The sequence below is a fragment of the Prionailurus bengalensis genome, chromosome B1 (assembly GCF_016509475.1).
Source record: "Prionailurus bengalensis isolate Pbe53 chromosome B1, Fcat_Pben_1.1_paternal_pri, whole genome shotgun sequence".
NCBI classification, from domain to species: domain Eukaryota; kingdom Metazoa; phylum Chordata; class Mammalia; order Carnivora; family Felidae; genus Prionailurus; species Prionailurus bengalensis.
In genome coordinates, this window is record NC_057344.1 from 143,618,248 (window position 1) to 143,636,566 (window position 18,319).

The window sequence follows — 18,319 nt, forward strand, 5'->3', positions numbered from 1 at the left end:
ATTCAATAAACCATATGTTCTCCAAGGACTAAGCAGTACATTAGGTAGGTTGCTGTGGAAAAGCTATAAACTTTCAGGTTTCCAGGGACCTGCTCAGGAGAAACCAGTGTGAGCAGCAGTGAGATTGGGTTACTAGGAACACAATGGGTTAATTCTCCCCAAACCTATTACCTTGCTGAGGAATGACTTACGCTTTAAGAAAAATAAAAACCTTTCAACACTTTGCTCCCCCAACTCATATATTAAACTGAAATCCTTAAGGGAACAACAAATCTTTGAAATAAGGATGACGGCACACATTCTAAGAGAAAAAACAAACAAAACAAAAAACACATTTATAACCAAAAACCAAAAGCACTCAGAAAACGGTTTTTGATATTTTTCTTTGGTCATTCATTACAATCCACTGATTCAATCTGAGCAGACAAAAACTCTAGCGGTTAAAAGAAAAAGTAGGATACACCAGTAAGTAAATAGGACAAAAGAAATCCCAATAAATTCCAATAGAAAGAAGGAACAAGTGAGAAGTTTCTTCTATGTTTTCCACTTTCGAAATACAAGCGGGTATTCTGAAGCAACAGTGGTTAGAAGCATGGATTCAAGACAGATGGACTCCAACCCCACAACTTACAGGATATGTAACTTTGGGCAAGTTCCTAAACCTCTCTGTCTCCATATGTCTCCACTATGTCTCCTCTCATAAGTAACTCAAGGACAAAAAGGTACCTATATCAGAGAGCTACTGTGACAAATGTGTGAGCTAACATATGTAAAGGCCTAGCACATAAAAGATACAACTATTTCACAGTAATAATAATTTTAAAAAAGCAACAACTAAGAGAAAAGCAAGCCTGACTTTTGAGAAAGTTGGGGGTGGCAGGGAGGAACCTTCCACTCACTCAGTTCCATGGTAACCATCCTGCTACTGTGCTCATGCCCTGTAGGGAAGTGGACTGGGCCACGCCACCGAGGTTCACCCATGCCAGCTGAGAGCCTGATCTTCCAGTCTCCTGACACTGAGGCATGTGTTTGGGGAACCTCTCTCTCCAGCACCCTCTTAGGAAAGGAAAGGAAAAGCAGCTCACAAGCAATTGCTCCTTCCTGCCTCACTAGTTCCTGATTTTTAGCTTCTCAGCACCTCCTCCCAGCAGTGGTCCACATAGGTTTCTGCTTTCTATTAATTTCCCTGTTGCCTCTGGTGTTGATTCTAATCCTCCAAGATTATAGGAGGTATAGCATCTCTCCTTTTCCAGTGAGGCATGTTTTCTGCCCTAGATTCAATATACCCGAAGAAACTTTTTGTTCTCCTCTTATACCTTGAATTCCTTCTGCCTTCCCCTGTCAGGGAGTTCTGGCCAATCATCCAATCTCCGTTTTTTCCCTTTATGTGATCTCCCTATAAAATTCCATTTATTCCTGTGTTTTACTTACCATCTAAGTGATGATAAATCACAAATTTCTGCTTGTAGCCCAGATCATCCACCCAAGTTTCAGCCCCATCCATACAACTGCTTACAAGATATCTTCATTGGCTCTTCTAAATGTGTCCAGGATGGGACTCTTCATCTTGCCCCCAAACCATCTCCCTATTTTCCTTCGCTCGGCGAATGGCACCTCCATCCATACCAATCAGAGACCTCCTCTTCTACTTCCTCCACACAATCCAGCGTGAAATTCCACCAATTTTACCTTCCAACTATTATAAACAAATTAAAGAAACGTATTCCAGGAGAACTATTTACCAAAATCATTATTCCCTGTGTTTAAGTCAGCCAGTGGTTTTGTATTCCCCTTCACAATCCTTTAAACAAATTACCTGCCCCCCTTCTACTCCTTTCCACTTCTTATCTACGTCCAGTCATAAAGATAAGGAGGTTTAATCCCAATTTTGCCTTTTGATAGTTTCCATTTTATAGAAAAGACACCCATCTGGTTTTTGTTTGGCCAATTCCAACTTCTCTGGGTTTCAGCCATACAAAGCAGGGGAAAGTGAAGGAAGGCAAATCATATGCAGTATTTACATTCTCACATCATTTCCTTTTCAGGCATGGGGATGGTCCTTTTTACCCACAACTCATTTCTTTTCATATACCTGCAGCCACAGAATTCACAACAAAATACAGAGGTTGACCTAAAACTGATGGGAGAAATATTTTATGCAATGTTTTCTATCCACCCAAGTTACCCACTGACCATTCTTCCAAAAGAACCAATGGCATTGTTCAGAGAGTGACTCTCCATTTTACATACGGCCAGATACCTACCACTCATATATTTTTCTCCATCTTGCTGTTAGTGAAAGTTAGTTTTCCTTATCTCTCAACTACCTCCCCATCAGAAAGGTGGTAAAAACAGAAATTAAAGACCAAATGGTCCACTTCACTACCATTTTATAACTCTGATATAAAGATTTGGTGAGTTTGAGGAGTTCAATTATCCATGATTTTCAGGGCTAATAATCATCACAGTTAGCAATATGCCATTGATATTCTAGCTCCCATCTCCCAAATGTTGGGCAAATGCATTATTCTATTTCCAGTTCTATGACAAAACTTGGTTTTCCTTCTCCAGACCTCTTTGCTTCTTCACTGGAAAGTACAGACAGCAAAACAAGGAAGCCCTTAAACCATGAAGAGTTAATCATGCTATTAAACATAACAGGAAACCTTACCAGATCTCTCTTCCTGCCCCCTTCTAGCTAGCTCAGTCCCAGGCAGATACTCATGCAGGAATGCATGCTGACATGACTGAAGCCTATATAAACAAGCTGGGACATTCTTGAAGTCCTGCATTCATGGCAGAAAAGCTTGCCTCATCCCCAAAGTAGTAAAAATAATCATGGGTTTAGAGAAACGGTATATTGCTTCCCATATGATTACATATCAATGCAAAAATGCATACCTCACATCCAATTCTTTTATGGAATCAGATTGTCCAAAAAAAAAAATTTTTTTTAAGACAATAGTCACTTGGGTTTGGAGTCAACAGTGTCAACAATGCCTTCTGGGGCACAGAGTTCTAAATGCCATTTAAAGAGGTTATGCAACAGCTGTCAAGAAATTTCAGAAGAAAAAAAAATTTTGGTATCTAGGTTAGGTTAATATCACACTTCCTCTCTTCTAAATCTCCTTGGAAACTATTATTTGACCCAAATGAGTCAGATAATTTCTTAAAGGGACCTCCAGCTGCAAATATGAGAATTGGTATTGTAGTAGCCACTTGGCTATTCAGTGCTGGCCAGTGAAAATCCACCAGGCTAAAGGAAAATCCCCACTTAGGGGACAGGCAATTCAGTGGCAACACTGAGGCAATGAGCCTGAGCGGGAAGAGCACATGGAATCTTAGCAGCAAGATGCTGGCAGATGTTCTCATTCCTGCAGGAAGGGACCCTGAAAAGGTCCAGTTACTGCCTTCCAATCAGAGTGCACAAACATAACATTCTCTAACCCCAGAGAGAAACCTGTGTGGGTCGGAGAGATGGAGATACATCTTGCTCTGAGTACACTGTGATTGCCCAATGACCAGGAACCCTGGCTCTCTCCCCAGCTCCCACAATGCACCTGTGCTCTTTTTCTTGTTGCCAAGGCTTTCCCCTCATCTATTTCACTTGGCATCACAATCAGCCTTCAGGCAGTAACCTCTCCATCATTCCTTGGCATTGAGGTCATAAATGAAGAGCAATAGCCCAGCTGCAGGGTCTGAGCTTAGCTGTCCCCACCCCGCACAATGTACAGATAGTTCACTTTGACCAGATGCAAAATAAAATCCTTCTCACTACATGTAACAATTGCTCCTGTTATTACAGGACAATGTTTATTGAAGAGCATTTAAATTGCTCTATAGATAAAATAGAGCTCAGTGCTCAGCTAGAGAATGAATTAAATATTTCTTCCTAATTACCATGGTGCCCGTATATATCAGGGATACTTAAAATATCTCTAGGCAATACACACACATTCTAGATTAAAAAAATAGTTCAAGTTCCTCTTTACAAAACACATACATATAATACATACCATTTTGGAGAAAAAAAATTTTTAAAGAAAAATCCCTGGTACTAATAAAATTTCCGAGCCCTAAGCAAACATAACTTATTGATGTGGTGTTTTACTCCCTTAATGTCACTGCACGAAAATGTCTCTGGAAGCCTCCTTCTAGAATCATCTTTGGGCCTGGGAAAATTTTAACTTTCTCTGACTTCTTTTGAAAATGAATACAGTATTCAAAATAGTCCTAAGACACTTGATGTTGAGAATGATGAATAGGATGGATGATCTCGAGGAGTGTGAACAATATTTTGGGACTGAGGTTAACCTATGGGTTGAGCACCAGCAAGTTTTAAGATTAACAGCTTCTCTCAATAAAGGCATATAGCAACTCAGAGAGCAGAGTCAAACTTACTTGGCTTTATAAACTGAGTATGTGTTTTCTAAAAATAAAAATAAAACCTTACTGTATTATATCTTCAAGTTTATGTGAACCAGTTTTAATGAATGAATACATAAGATTGATTTACCAGGTAGTAACCTCTATCTACACACAAACTATTGGAACAAAATTCTTAGAAAGTATTTTATTTCTTAAGCAGCTTAAACACATCTTTTCTTCCACATATATGGATTATTGTATACATTACTTTATTAGCTTAACAAACTCCACTGGATAGAAAGGGAAAGTTTAATCCAGCTGACCTCAATTCCCCATTAGGCTTGACTGAATCCACAATCATTACTCAGACTCGATTTGACAATTCTGCACCAGGCATGCTGCCCACCCCTTTAGCAGCCTACAGAAAGACCCAGACACTTCACAGAAGACTCAGTGCCTCACACCAAGCACTCACATCAATAGCAAGATCTGTGCCAGCTGGAAATCAAGATTTTTCCAACAGATCTTCCATAAAAATGCTTTCTTCACTTTGAGGTTTTAGGAGCTAATACCACTTTGACCAAAGACATCAAAATACAGGAATACCCCCCTATTATTACCATACCCTTCTTCCAGGCCTTGCCTTTCACAGTGTCCTTCCTTAGGCCTCTGCCTAAGAATAGGACTGAATACAGGATCACACGGGAAGAGACCTCAGAGATCGTCTGGTGACATTCTCTTAAAGTGAGATAAATTATCAAGGTCCCATAACCTGTCAATCTCAAAATCCAGGCTCTAACCCAGGTCGCCTAAATCCTGAGCTGTGGATTCTTTGGCAGAATCTCATCAGCTCTCAGTTTTCATTCAAAATCTGTAAGAATTTGGGGGTTAAGTCAAAATCCCAATGTGCCTCAGGGACTAGGAGAGTTTGGCAGATGCTTTTTTGAATTCCTGACTCTTTAATGCCTTCTTATTTTGCAGAGTTGCAAAACAAACAAACAAAACAAAAACAACGCATTTCCCAGATTCTTGCAGCTAGTATTCTAGATGTGGTTTAGTTTCTACCATACAGATGCAGCCACACAAGACCCGGAAGCAGGGAGTGAGGAACACACAGCAGAGGCCACTGTTGTTCTCCTTGCAAGGGATGGGGAAGGCAATAAAAATCATCCTGTAACACTGTCCCAACTCTAGGACAGAACTGGTGGAGGTTCTAAACACCTCCCCTCAGCATCACGGGTACCAGTGGCAGGTGACCAGTGGCAGGGGTTTCTGCTAACTGTCCTGTTGGGTCATTGAGTGTTTCTCTAGATTGCTTTTCCTGCTGGGAAAGGTCCCAAATCTAGTTCCATGACCCTGCTGGAAAAATGCCATAAGCTAATGTATTCCTAAGAAATTCCTTTTTTCCTTACACGAGCTAGAATCAACTGTGTTGTCTCATTCTGACCTCGGGGAAGAACATTCTAAGAAAACTTCTCAGAGGAAAAGAATGTCTTATCTTTTAGGCAACAGAAAATCAGCCCCATAATTAGTGAACATTTTTAGCCTTTGAATTTACCCAGGACAAGTCCTGCTATCTCCTGATCCATTTATATCCCCACAAAGTCCCAAAACGTACCTGTCATCTTTGTTTATCTGGTCTCCAAATCCCACAGTGTCAACGATGGTTAACTTCAGCCGTACATTGCTTTCCTGAAGCTCATAACTTCTGGCTTTTAACCGGACACCTGGTTCATTGTGAGTAGCTGGGTCACTTTCAAATTTGGTGTTGAATAAAGTGTCCATTAACGTGGATTTGCCGATGCCGGTCTCACCTACGTGGCCACAAGAGAGACATCAGAGAATGTGTCTGTCAATGCCTCTCAGACATCAGTTCAATTCATTAGGAATTTCTTATATTTGTAAAAAAATTTTAGAAGTCAGTATCACCAGAAATCGCACTATGAAAAGATAGTTCTTTACCTATGTGATCAAATATCTCCTTAGAAAAGTCTTAATGAATTCCAGAAACCAATTAGCATAAAAGATCTTGTACTTACAGGTCGGGATGCTGTTCTTAACCTCTATATAGAGAAAAAGAACCTGTAAGCTTGCCTGTGGTCAGTTTGTACATTACAAAGACATAAACTGTATCTCTTCTTCTCCTAAATGTTGATGTGTGAAGTTATAGAACTTTAAAAAATACTCTATTGTTTCTGATACCAGGAAAAAAAGACTGATCTCATTTATATTATCTGATGTCACCAAATTACCTGATACCATATAAAGTTGAAAACAATTACATTTTTCAAAACAACACTCTTGACAACTACAGCAATAATAACAAATCCAGCTAAAGTTACTGAGGGCTTACTTTGTGCCAGGTCCTGTAGCAGGGCCTTCCCATGCATTATCACATTTAAATCCTACTACTGTCCTCCATTAAATAGGTTTCCTTCATTTTACAGATGGGACAGTAAGGCCTAGCTACGGTAAAGGGAGTTGTCTAAAGTCACATTGTTATCTGGCAGTCAGGGTTCAAACCCAAGTTTGTGTGGTTCTAACACCTACACTCAACCAACACAGCATCCTGACTTTACTATTATAGAGAAACCGACGGCCTGATCTTTCCTAATATTAGTTATGCATCTGTGTGAATCCTCCCTATTATTTCCATTTTTCTTTCTTTATTCAACTGGAATCAAGATGGGAAACATTTATTACATAGTTTTCCCAGTTTCAAGGTGATATCTGTGACAATGAGACTAAATGCAGTTGAATGACTTCCAACAACGGCCTTGTTAATTCACTTTGATAGTTAAATCTGTGTTTATCGCAGCTCTAATGTGTACAAAGAAGAGTGGCAGGGACTGGTAACACTACTCTAATCAAAATGATGAGACCCAAATGTGGAGGGAGCAATGAAGAACGTGAGCTAGGCCTCCAAAATCATGCCGAGCAAAATTCCCTCTTTTTTTTTAATCTTTAGTTTTGAGAGAGAAGAAAGAAAGAAAGAAAGAAAGAAAGAAAGAAAGAAAGAAAGAAAGAAAGAAAGGAAGGAAGGAAGGAAGGAAGAGAGGGGCAGACAGAGAAGGAGACAGAGAAACCAAAGCAGGCTCTGTGCTGACAGCAGAAAACACGACGTAGGGCTCAAAGTCAAAAACCATGAGATCATGACCTGAGCCGAAGTCAGATGCTTAACTGATTGAACCATTCAGGCACCCGGCAAGATTCTCTCTTCAACCCAATTCTTATGTTGAGTCAAAAATAGCTGGCAATGAGAAAGAACCTACCTTTGTCATGGGTGGTGGTGGTGATTGTGTGTGATCATGGAAAGAGGGAGGTAAAAATCAAGAAACATTATCCATAACAATGCCTTTGTTTTTCAAATCTGGAAAATTTCCCAATTACACTTCCCGTTCAATTTAAACATGCCAATATGCTGCAGCTCTTTCAACAAATCCAAATCCCATGATGTTCCTCTTCTAAAGGATTGCTATAAAGACTTTTAGGATGGTGACAGTTCTATGGGAAAAAGAAGAGCTCTGGGATTTGCAACAGTCCCACTGTAACGACAAATCCACATATTAATGAGAAGTTCTGTAATAATACTCATGGCTTTCAAACACAATGTGAAAGTGAAGACGGAGTCTTTTTGGATTTGAGCTTTCTCTTAGAAGCTTTATGTTTTACCACTGTCAATAACAATTCACTCACAGGATAAAAATTGTTGAAGTACATCTGCCTTACTCCTTAACCTTTCCCATTGGGCCCTTATACATCTAAGATCAAAGAATGTCCTCCTTCACCAGGCTTCATTTAGCCAGTACTTTTTCCAGTGCCTACTTTGTGCCAAGTTCTGGGAATACAAGAATGATCTAGCTTGATATGGTGCTCTCCCATTGCGTAGAATTTGACCTGGAACATGAATGAATAGCAGTCAGGCTCTAATTTATTGTTACGGAATGATATTCTAAGTGTCTGCCATAACTACATTCCTCTTATGAGCAAGACCACAACCTGTGATCTTGCTAGTAACCACAGGTTACTAGCAGGATTAGCTCCCTTGACCAAAAATACCTAGAGCAGCCTGATCATTAAGCTCTAAGAAAGTGCTTCATACTGGACAGTGACCTGTCCATCCAATTAGAACTTCTCTCTTTCGGAGTTTGAATGAGATACACAATCCACACACAAAGCAACAGCATGGAAAAGAAAAGAAGCCTTGAGGCAGAAAAGGCTGTAAATAAATAGAAGATGTGTTGTTGACAGACAACTAGTTGAGAATACAGGAAAAGAGAGCAGATAGATGAGGTAGAGCTTAGTATCCAAAATTCATTCCTTACTAATATTTGAGTACTCTGTGACAAGCATAGATGCTACAGAGAATACAAATGATACTGACTGAACTTCTGTAATATCCTGAATGTCATCCCAGATCTTCACAAAGTCTAGCACCAGTTGAAGACTGTTCCTGTCTTCCTTGGCTTCTTGAATATTCTTACAAAAAAGCCCATCAATAAAAGTTATCTAGGGGCACCTGGGTGGCTCAGTCGGTCGAGCATCTGACTTTGGCTCAGGACATGATCTCACGGTTTGTGAGTTTGAGCCCTGTGTTGGGCTCTGTGCTGACAGCTTGGAGCCTGGAGCCTGCTTCAGATTCTGTATCTCCCTCTCTCTGCCCCTCACCCACTCATACTCTGTCTGTCTGTCTGTCTGTCTGTCTCTCTCTCTCTCTCTCAAAAGTAAATAAACATTAAAAAAAATTTTTTTTTAGTCATCTGAACTAGTTTCTGCTCCCTAATGTGATAGAGCTCAAAACATTCATATCCATGTTTCATGGCTTAACAAAAATAACTTTGAGCAAAACAAAGTTACTATGTGATGGATACAGAAACAAAGAGAGCTCTCACTCTATATACTTAGAATCTGGTAGGCAAGTCAATACTGTAGGCACTGGAGTCATTTGAAGCACCTGCTACCTGTGTAACTTTCTCAAGTGCAGCCAACTTCTTTTCAGGATTTATCCATTTTCAGAACTTGGACAAAGGAACAAGAGCAGAACTATCTTATAAACGTCTCTCCACAAGGTTAAAGTTTCTGTCAGTACAAAGTGACCCATTTAACTTTCATCTCTTTTCCTAAAACAGCAATCAAGACTTCAATTTACATGGTAAGGATTCTTGGTTACTTAGGACTGAAATTACCATCCCATTTTACTAGGTTGAGAGTTAGTTAAGCGTGTGTGAATCAGGAACATCGTGCTTTTTCTTTCTTTCTTTCTTTCTTTTTTTTTAAGGCAAGGTAATTTTAATTATCATGTACATTAAGGTGGAAATTATGAACAATTAGCATTCCAGGCACTACTTATAGCACAGGGTTAATCAATGGGTTGGAAAAACCACTGTTCCTCTAAATTTCAGAGTGCTTTGCTTTCCATTTCTATGCTCCGTGCTTTTAAGGGCCGTAATTAGACGCAGCTACTCTAGCAGCAGTGTGATTCACCAAAAGCAGCTGAGAAGGAAATGACAGATTTTGGAATAAAAGGAATTACAGAACTAGGGGAGGTTTTGAGTGCATTAGCTTGTGAGGCCTCTCTCTATCCTCGGAAAGTGGGGCATCCTCTATAATTCTGAGATACCCAAAAGAGCAAAAAGGCTTCATTCTAATTGAGTAACTGAAAGCCTACTGGGCAAAGGCTTGGATTCAAACCCAATAACCATAACAATGTTTTGAGAAAATAAATGACTAACACCAACTCTGAAGCATTTCAGAACTCCCTAGCAGACTATCTGGCACAGAACAGGCATTTATTAAAAGTTAATTGAGGGGGGAAAAATGATCATGGTGATAATTTATACTGAGATTTACCATTCTGGTAGATTTTTCAGAGTTTGTTGTGTATTCTGCTATAAACACATCTGCCTAAACATTCCGTTGTTGCAGGAGAGACTTGCTCTTCAAGTGCTATCTGTGGCTTCTGTTTTTCTTGCTCCTGCTAGTGCTGGTGAACATGACACCCACATCACAGAGGGAAGCAGTGCTACTTTCCATGCTATTCTCAGGCTTATTTAAACCACAAGCCCTAAGCTGGACATTAACAAAGAGAGAGAGAGACAGAGAAAGAAAAAGAAAAAAAGACACAGAAGGATTGTATTATTAATTAGAAGGTAACTGCAGATTGAGTTGATCAATGGTGATGCTGATCAACGCTGATCGATGATTCAGCATCTTCTACTGATTGCCACATTTGGCAACCTATATAATTATCCAAGTAATTGTGCATGAAGGTCTGCCTGCTTCCTCTAAATATTCCAGATTTTATTCTTGGATGGAGCCACATAATCAGAGAGCTATGTACCTAAGCTGTGTTTTTTCACTCCTTTGATGAAACGTGCTTTGGCTAATACCATCAGCCTGCATGAGGGACTTGAAAGAACGGCATTATGACACTTGGCATTGCATGGATTGATGCAGTGATCTAGGGAATACCCAGAAACCTAGGCCTAGCTGTAGTGACACACACCATAGCTCTTCTCAAAATCCCTGGGGAGATTTTTCTAGGGGAAACTATTTCATCTGCAGCAACTATTTAGTTTTTACTTTACAAATACTATAAATCTGACACTGTTGAACTTTTAACTCATGTTTGGCACATAATATGTGCTCAGTGAGTGTCCTTTGGATGAATGGGTTCACTCTAAGCTCTGACCCCTGGCTGAGAGACAAACGTATCCCTGACAGAATTAACTGGCACAGATTGACTTGATAGCTCTGAGTTCTGACCCTATCTCTGGCTTCTTTTATTTTCTCAGGTTAATCTTATCTTTATGCATTTACTCATTATTTCACCCTATAAACCATTTCATATCCTTTCCTAGAAAAGCAAACCAGGATAAAAGTGTACACCTGAAACAAATGTAAGCTGTTCCCAAATAAAAATCTTTTAATAACATTCTTTAGAAAAAAAATTGAGGTGTAAAATTCCACAGTTTATGCTGATACTGTAGTCTTGGCTAAAATCTTAAACTTGTGTGTTTTCCATTCCTCTTCTATCATCCTCTCAAAACAACTATAGCTGGATTATAAGAAAGGTTTTTATTTTCAAGATGTATTATTAATTTACTTTGACCCTACTACTGAACTGGTTGCTCTTCGAAAGCATGTGTGGTACAGTATTTTATCCATCTTTGTATATGCACAAAGAACTTACATACTTCTGGACTGATGTTGAAGCTTCTCATAGATCAAATGCCATTTTTGAAAACGAATAAGATATATAAATTTAAGATTGTGAAGAAAGGCTGAATAATTTTAGACTCTCTGGAGAAATACAGCATGAATAAGAAAGAAAGGGCTTTATTTAAATGCAAGTGCAAAAAAAAAAAAAAATGCAAGTGCAACGTGGGGGGTGATTTTGTGTGTTATAAGCAAGACGGAAGGCAGGAAGGGAGACTATGAACTCCTGGGTGTTCTGATGCCCAATTTAACACCAAGAATTTTCGTCCCTGCTAAGTGAATACTACTCTCCTCTTTATTACATTTCTTTCCAGGACTCAACAGAGATGGGTTCTAATACCATACCAGACATTTAATTCATTCCCTCTAAAACTACACTAAACTCATGACAGGATTAGTTTCTGCCCTGATTTGTTTCCTTTCTTTGCGAGGTAAAAGCTCTTGCCACAAAATAAAATTAGATTCTAAGACCTTTTTGATAAACATGATCAGTTTCCTTTCAAGGATCACAAATTCTTTTTTTAAAATTCTCAACCCCCTCCCATATTTATCACATGAAAATGATGCTATAACTATCACACATGTGCATAATGTGTTAAAATACACGGGGCCCCAAGGTAACTCAGTCAGTTAGGTGGTTAAGCCTCCCACTCCTGATTTCAGCTCAGCTCACAGTTCATGGGTTTGAGCCCCAAGTTGGGCTATGCGTTATGTCCCTCTCTCTCTGCCCCTCCCCCTGTCATGTATGTGCTCTCTCTCTCTCTCTCAATAAATAAATAAATTTAAACAAAAACAAAGGGACATTAGGATGACAAGGTGAAAAGAAAGTACCATGGATACACTTAAATTAAATGACACCGACTCCTCTGAGTGGCTGTCAAAATATTTCAATCAACTAGTTACTTTTTCATACACCCTTACTTTAAAAATAGATGGACCATTAATTGGCAGTGAGAGTTGTTTTCGTATACAGATATTTTGCTATAAAATATTTGTGGCAAAGGGATTTGATGTGTTCTACCCTCTGTGGATAAGTATGCTTAATACTTAATCCTGACACTCTGGTGTCCCAAAGAGCTAATGCTGGCTCCAGCCAAATGGCTCTAAGGAGTCATGGAAGAATAGCCAGGATTCACAGTGGAGTGAAAAGAAGAAGAAGGAGGAGGAGGAGGAGGAGGAGGAGGAGGAGGAGGAGAAGTAACAGAAGAAAATGAACAGCATGATCTCATTTGTATAAAACCAAAACATAAAAGTATTTATGTAATTGTGAGAGATCTGTTTGTATCTGTCCATGCCCAACCTCCTTTCTGATTGTGTCTTCTTTCTCACAGGGAACCTCTTGTGTTTTGCGTGGACTAACCCCTGATCCCACCCTGAGTGGGCACATGATTCAGGCCTGGTCAATCAGAGACATCCTGTGACTGTTCAGCGAGACTTGTCAGAACGGCTGGTTCTTTCCTCTGGGGTTGTTAAGCCGGCCAAAACTGCTGGAAGCCATACTACCCCCATGAAGAAAAAGCCTGAACATGAAGCCAAGCAGAAGCAAGCAGGATCAAGAACCAGAGACACAGTCTTGAAAACATGCTGCAGATCCCTAGAGACAGCTGTTCTTAATTACATGATTCCGCAGATTACCTTTTTAGTGTGCTTTGGAGTTGCAGAGGCCTCTTAACTGAGTTTAAACCAGATTTCTGGAGTTCTCTGTGGAAATTTTCCTAATACAAAAACAATCAAAGAGAAATGCAACACTGCTGGCTTTGAAGATGGAAGAAAGGGTCCACGAGCCAAGGATTCAGGTCTCCTCTAGAAGCTGGCAATGGTAAAGAAATGTATGTTCCCCCAGAAGTTCTGGAAAAAAACACCGCCCTATGGATGCCTTAATTTTAGTTTGGTGAGACACATGTGGGACTTCTACAGAACGGTAAGATAATAAATTGGTGTTGTTTTAAGCCACCAAAAATAATTTTTAAGTATGGAAAAATACAGAAGATTTCTAGAAGGATTCCACAGTGCTACCTCTATGGAATAGAAATAGGATAGGAGGGGAAAAGGGCTGGGGGAGACCTTATAATTTTTTAAGCAACAAATACATATTATTTTAATTAGATTAAAAACTGATTTTAAAAATGTTTAAGAATGAGCGGTGCCTGGGTGGCTCAGCGGTTAAGCATCCGACTTCAGCTCAGGTCATGATCTTGCAGTCCCCTGAGTTTGAGCCCCGAGTCAGGCTCTGTGCTGAGAGCATGGAACTTGCTTTGGATTCTGTGTGTGTCTCTCTCTCTCTGCCCCTCCCCTGCTCTCTCTTGTGTGCTCTCGCGCTCTCTCTCTCTCTCTCTCAAAAATAAATAAATATTAAAAAAATTTTTTTTTCTTTTTAATGTTTAAGAATGAGCCCAGGGGCAACTGGGTGGTGCAGTTGGTTAACATCTGACTCTTGATCTCAGCTTAAGTCATGATCTCACAGTTGTGAGATCGAGGCCCAAGTCAGGCTGGGCATGGAGCCTCCTTGGGATTCTCTCTCTCCCTTTGCCCCACCCCTACTTGCACTCTCTCCCTCTCTCCCTTAAAAAAAAAAAAAAGAATAGAAAAGAAAAGAACAAGACAAAAATAAGCCCAGAATAAAGATCACAGGCATGTTCACCCACCTAGGACAGTCAGGACAGCAGCTGCTTTACAAATCCATCAGGGCAGCATGCATGTGGCTTGTGATGAATTCCAACCAGCATCCTAATTGTGCTATTTAGCAGACAGGGTCAGCCAATGAGCCAATATACCCCACTGCACACTACATACTGGGTCAAACCAGGTCCTTCCAGCCAGCCCAACCCCACTGAAAGGCTTTACCCTGCTTGCAGGGGCTGGGACATAACTCTCACATGTATTCTTGAAGCTGATTTTGGAGACAGGGTTGGGGGGAATGGGGAAGAGAAGCCAGAATAGTAATGGGCCTACAATTTAGCACACTTTTCAATAGAAAATCAACAAATTGCCAACAAATTGCTACGCTAATGAAGAATTGCCCTGCTCTGCAATGAGCATTTACCCTAAGAGAAAAGACAACTCATTTATGCCACGCTGTACAACTAGCTGCCATTCAGGAGTTCTGCTGCTGAATTTTAAATGGCTTCATGCAGGGAAAAGGGGAATGCATGAGAGCTGGCTGCTTTGGTCATATTTCTCTCCAGTTATTCTCTCATCCAACGCTTAAGACATAATGCCAGAGTGGGAGCTCATCTCATGTGCCAGTTGTGGCTCTCCACAAATGAACACCCAGTACAGGGGCCACATTTAATATGTTCAAGCAGTTTTTTTTTTTTTAAAGTTTATTTATTTGAGAGAGAGAGAGAGAGAGAGAGAGAGAGAGAGGGAGGGAGGGAGAGAGAAAGCACATGCATGCACAGGAGGAGGAGGAGCAGAGAGATAAGGAGTGAGATAATCCAAGCAGGTTCCATGCTGTCAACAGAGTGGACTGGGGCTTGATCTCACGAACTGTGAGATCATGACCTGAGCAGATATCAAGAATCAGATGCTTAACCAACTGATCCAGCAAGGTGGCCCCAAGAAGTTTTTGAAAAAGAAAATATCTGCCCCTTCTCCCAATAACCAAGAAAATTTAAAAATGATGGTTCTTATGTTTAATGCATACCTTTTCTAAATTCACTTCATTTCACTTGGATGAGAGAAATAACTCTGGTGCATTCTGCCAAGTTTAGGGAAAGGATGGTCCACTTGGCTACATATGTGTAATTTCTTCCTGTCCATCTCAGACTGATATCTCTTAAGTATATGCCCAGAAGACAATGGCCACAAAACAGTGCAGTCCAAACCACTTTACTGCTGTATAGCCTGGCCATTCGTCAGGAGTGACAGTGAAGGAAAGGCCATTATCTGTTCCAGGGACATTTCTGCTTCAAACCAACCAATTTATATTTCTATTTTCCTCTTTCTTCCCCCACGTTCATTTCTAACTTTCCTTCTCTTACTTTAAAAAGGATATGGCTAAGACAGAAGAAAAGTAGCAAGGCCAGAGGCCTAGGCTAATGTACAACATTTACAGGATACATAAAACATACTGAGGAGGTGGGGCACCTGGGTGGCTCAGTTGGTTAAGTATCTGACTCTTGATTTCAGCTCAGGTCATGATCTCACAGTGGTTGTGAAATTAAGCCCCACACTGACCCTGGGGTCAGGCTCCATGCTGGGCATGGACCTTGCTTAAGATTCTCTCTCTCCCACTCAGTCTGCCCCTCCCCCTCTGGCACCCACTCTGAAACAACAACAACAACAACAACAAACATATTGAGGAAGCAGATATATCAGGTCTCTTGGGTTTTTTTTTTCCAGTTATCTACCAGGAATAAACTAAGGTCAATTTAAATTCCAATTTAAAAACAGAAGTTTAGGGGCGCCTGGGTGGCTCAGTCGGTTAAGCGTCCGACTTCGGCTCAGGTCATGACCTCACGGTCCGTGAGTTCGAGCCCCACATCGGGCTCTGTGCTGACAGCTCAGAGCCTGGAGCCTGCTTCAGATTCTGTGTCTCCCTCTCTCTCTGACCCTCCCCCATTCATGCTCTGTCTCTCTGTCTCAAAAATAAATAAACATTAAAAAAAATTAAAAAAAAATAAAAACGAAGTTTAATTTGATAATTCAGGCAGAAAACTTATTTCAACTATAAAATAGAATTTTAAATTCTTTTGCTCTAAAAACAAAAAAATTTAAACACTATGTTTATTAAGGTAGTTAAGAATAATTTCACATTTTACTTATGTTAGGTAGTATATCTTTAAAAAGATCTCAACGGTGGTATCTGTTGCATTGTAGTCAGAGACCCTGGAAATAAAAATGCTTTTCAATGATCTTACAATGTGTGTACATATCAGTTCCTTCTTACAATTTCCTATAGTCTAGTTAGGATCTAAGTCCTCCCCACCCCACCGCCCAAAAAAGTTAAAATAAATATTTTAATAACAATATTGAATGACTGCTTGATGGTGTGACACAAATAAAAACAATTTGAGTAACATCACAAAGCTTACAAAACATTTACCAAACACAAGTCTCAACCTCTGTAACTGTGACATATACAGAGCAGGTATTATTGCCCTGCTTTACTGATGAAAAAAGCGAACAAAATTATCATTCCCCGCTTTCCCTGAAAAGCGCCACTCTGACAGTCACCTGCCAACAGCTAAGGGTCAGACTCCCTGCTCAGCAGCAAGAGATGAGTCACTTACCAACACAGAGGATGTTGAAACAGAATCCTTGAGAAGTAGACTTGTTGACCAGCTGGTCAGGGAGACTGTCAAATCCAACATGGCCAGAAAGGGACAAGTTTCGAAGCTCTTCATTCTAGAATTTCAGAGGGGAAACATTTGAGAATTCTTGAACTATGCCACCTGGGTCTCCCACGTTGTGGACATTACCATTTCCCTTCCTCTCTTCTTGACAGGTATGGAAGAAGGAGATTCCCTCTGTACCCACATCCTTCTTGGCTAGTGCACAGCTGATGGGACCAAAAATTCCAAAGCCATGCTCTTACCACAAAATCACACTGACTCCCACAGCAGATTCTATCCCAAGGCATCTCGCTTCCTGCTAAAAGTGTACTGGCCCAGGGAAATAGGAGCTTCCGGAGGTGGCTACTTCAGATATGCATTAAGTGATATAAAAAACAATCATGTTGATGGCTTCATGAATTCAAAAAAAACTTCCAATTTACTTTCAACCCAGAATGAAAAATAAGTAACACTCTTCTAGATATAGGAAGGAGTTTTGAGACCCTCAGAGTGGAGGATACATACTTGTTACAAATATAAAAATCCTGTAACCACTATACATGCAACATATTTAAAACTATTTGGCACTTGAACTGATCCCATCTCCACCATCTGCTGTACAGGTGTTCGGGGCATCTTTGCTTCACCCTGGACAGCACCAGCACAGGCTCTGTGTTCACTGGGACTTCTCAGAGTCTACTGAAGGAGACTGGGATAAGGTAGTCATCATACACTTAAAAAGTTGGGTGGTTTATATTCTTTATAATGTGCTGACTGCCTCCATGACTTTGAATGAATCTCATATGTGTTGGAGGTAATCTGTGAAAACTTTCTTTCCAGGAAAACAGAGGTCAGCTACGGTCCTTCAATTACAACATCATGGTTATGGTCTGGGATTCCAGAAACTAGATACTGAAAGCCTCCTTGAAAACAAGACTCCTGGTATTCTGGCTCTCTTACCAGGTCTTTATATTCAAAATACTAGGGGCACCTGGCTGGCTCAGTAGGTAAAACATACTACTCTTGATCTTGGCGTCATGAGTTTGAGCCCCCCACGTTGGGTGCAGAGATCACTTAAATAAATAGGTAAATTCAAAATACTGAACTTTGAGTGAGAAAATGACCCTCAAAATTCTATTTTTTTAGTAAAAAAGAAAAAGCTTTGCACAGGATCATTTAGTCAGTATTTCTTTTCAAAAAGATTGTTTTTCATTATTCTTCTATTTGTTACACAATGGTGAGAGTGATTTCTTTTAATAATCAAGGACTGAGACTCCATTTTCACATCACTCTGGTCACTATACAGGCAGGGAAATGTGACTCTCTAAATATAGTGATTTTAATGGAATGTTTTAGGAACATTATAATGCCTAAGGTCCTTGCCATTCTAAAATTCTAATTCTGTGAAATAAAACTAAAAACCAGCACACTGCCTGAATACCATGATGGCAGCTGCA

At 40.1% G+C, this 18,319-nt stretch overlaps 1 protein-coding gene across 7 annotated transcripts in view; it reads right to left on the reverse strand.

The window, feature by feature from the left end:
• Nucleotides 1-18,319, reverse strand: part of SEPTIN11 (septin 11) — a 95,794-nt gene that overhangs the window by 33,189 nt on the left and 44,286 nt on the right. For 6 of the 7 annotated variants that reach the window (XR_006296167.1, XM_043572420.1, XM_043572419.1 and 3 more), the window contains exons 2-3: nt 16,821-16,935; nt 5,987-6,182 (exon numbers count right to left, since the gene is read on the reverse strand). Coding sequence is in view for 5 of the 7 variants with exons in the window: in XM_043572420.1 (XP_043428355.1) it covers nt 5,987-6,182; nt 16,821-16,935 (311 nt within the window). In the remaining 2 variants the exon portion in view is untranslated. Of the gene's footprint in view, nt 1-2,901; nt 3,000-5,986; nt 6,183-16,820; nt 16,936-18,319 lie in introns of those variants that run through there. The other variant, XM_043572421.1, reaches the window with a different exon arrangement.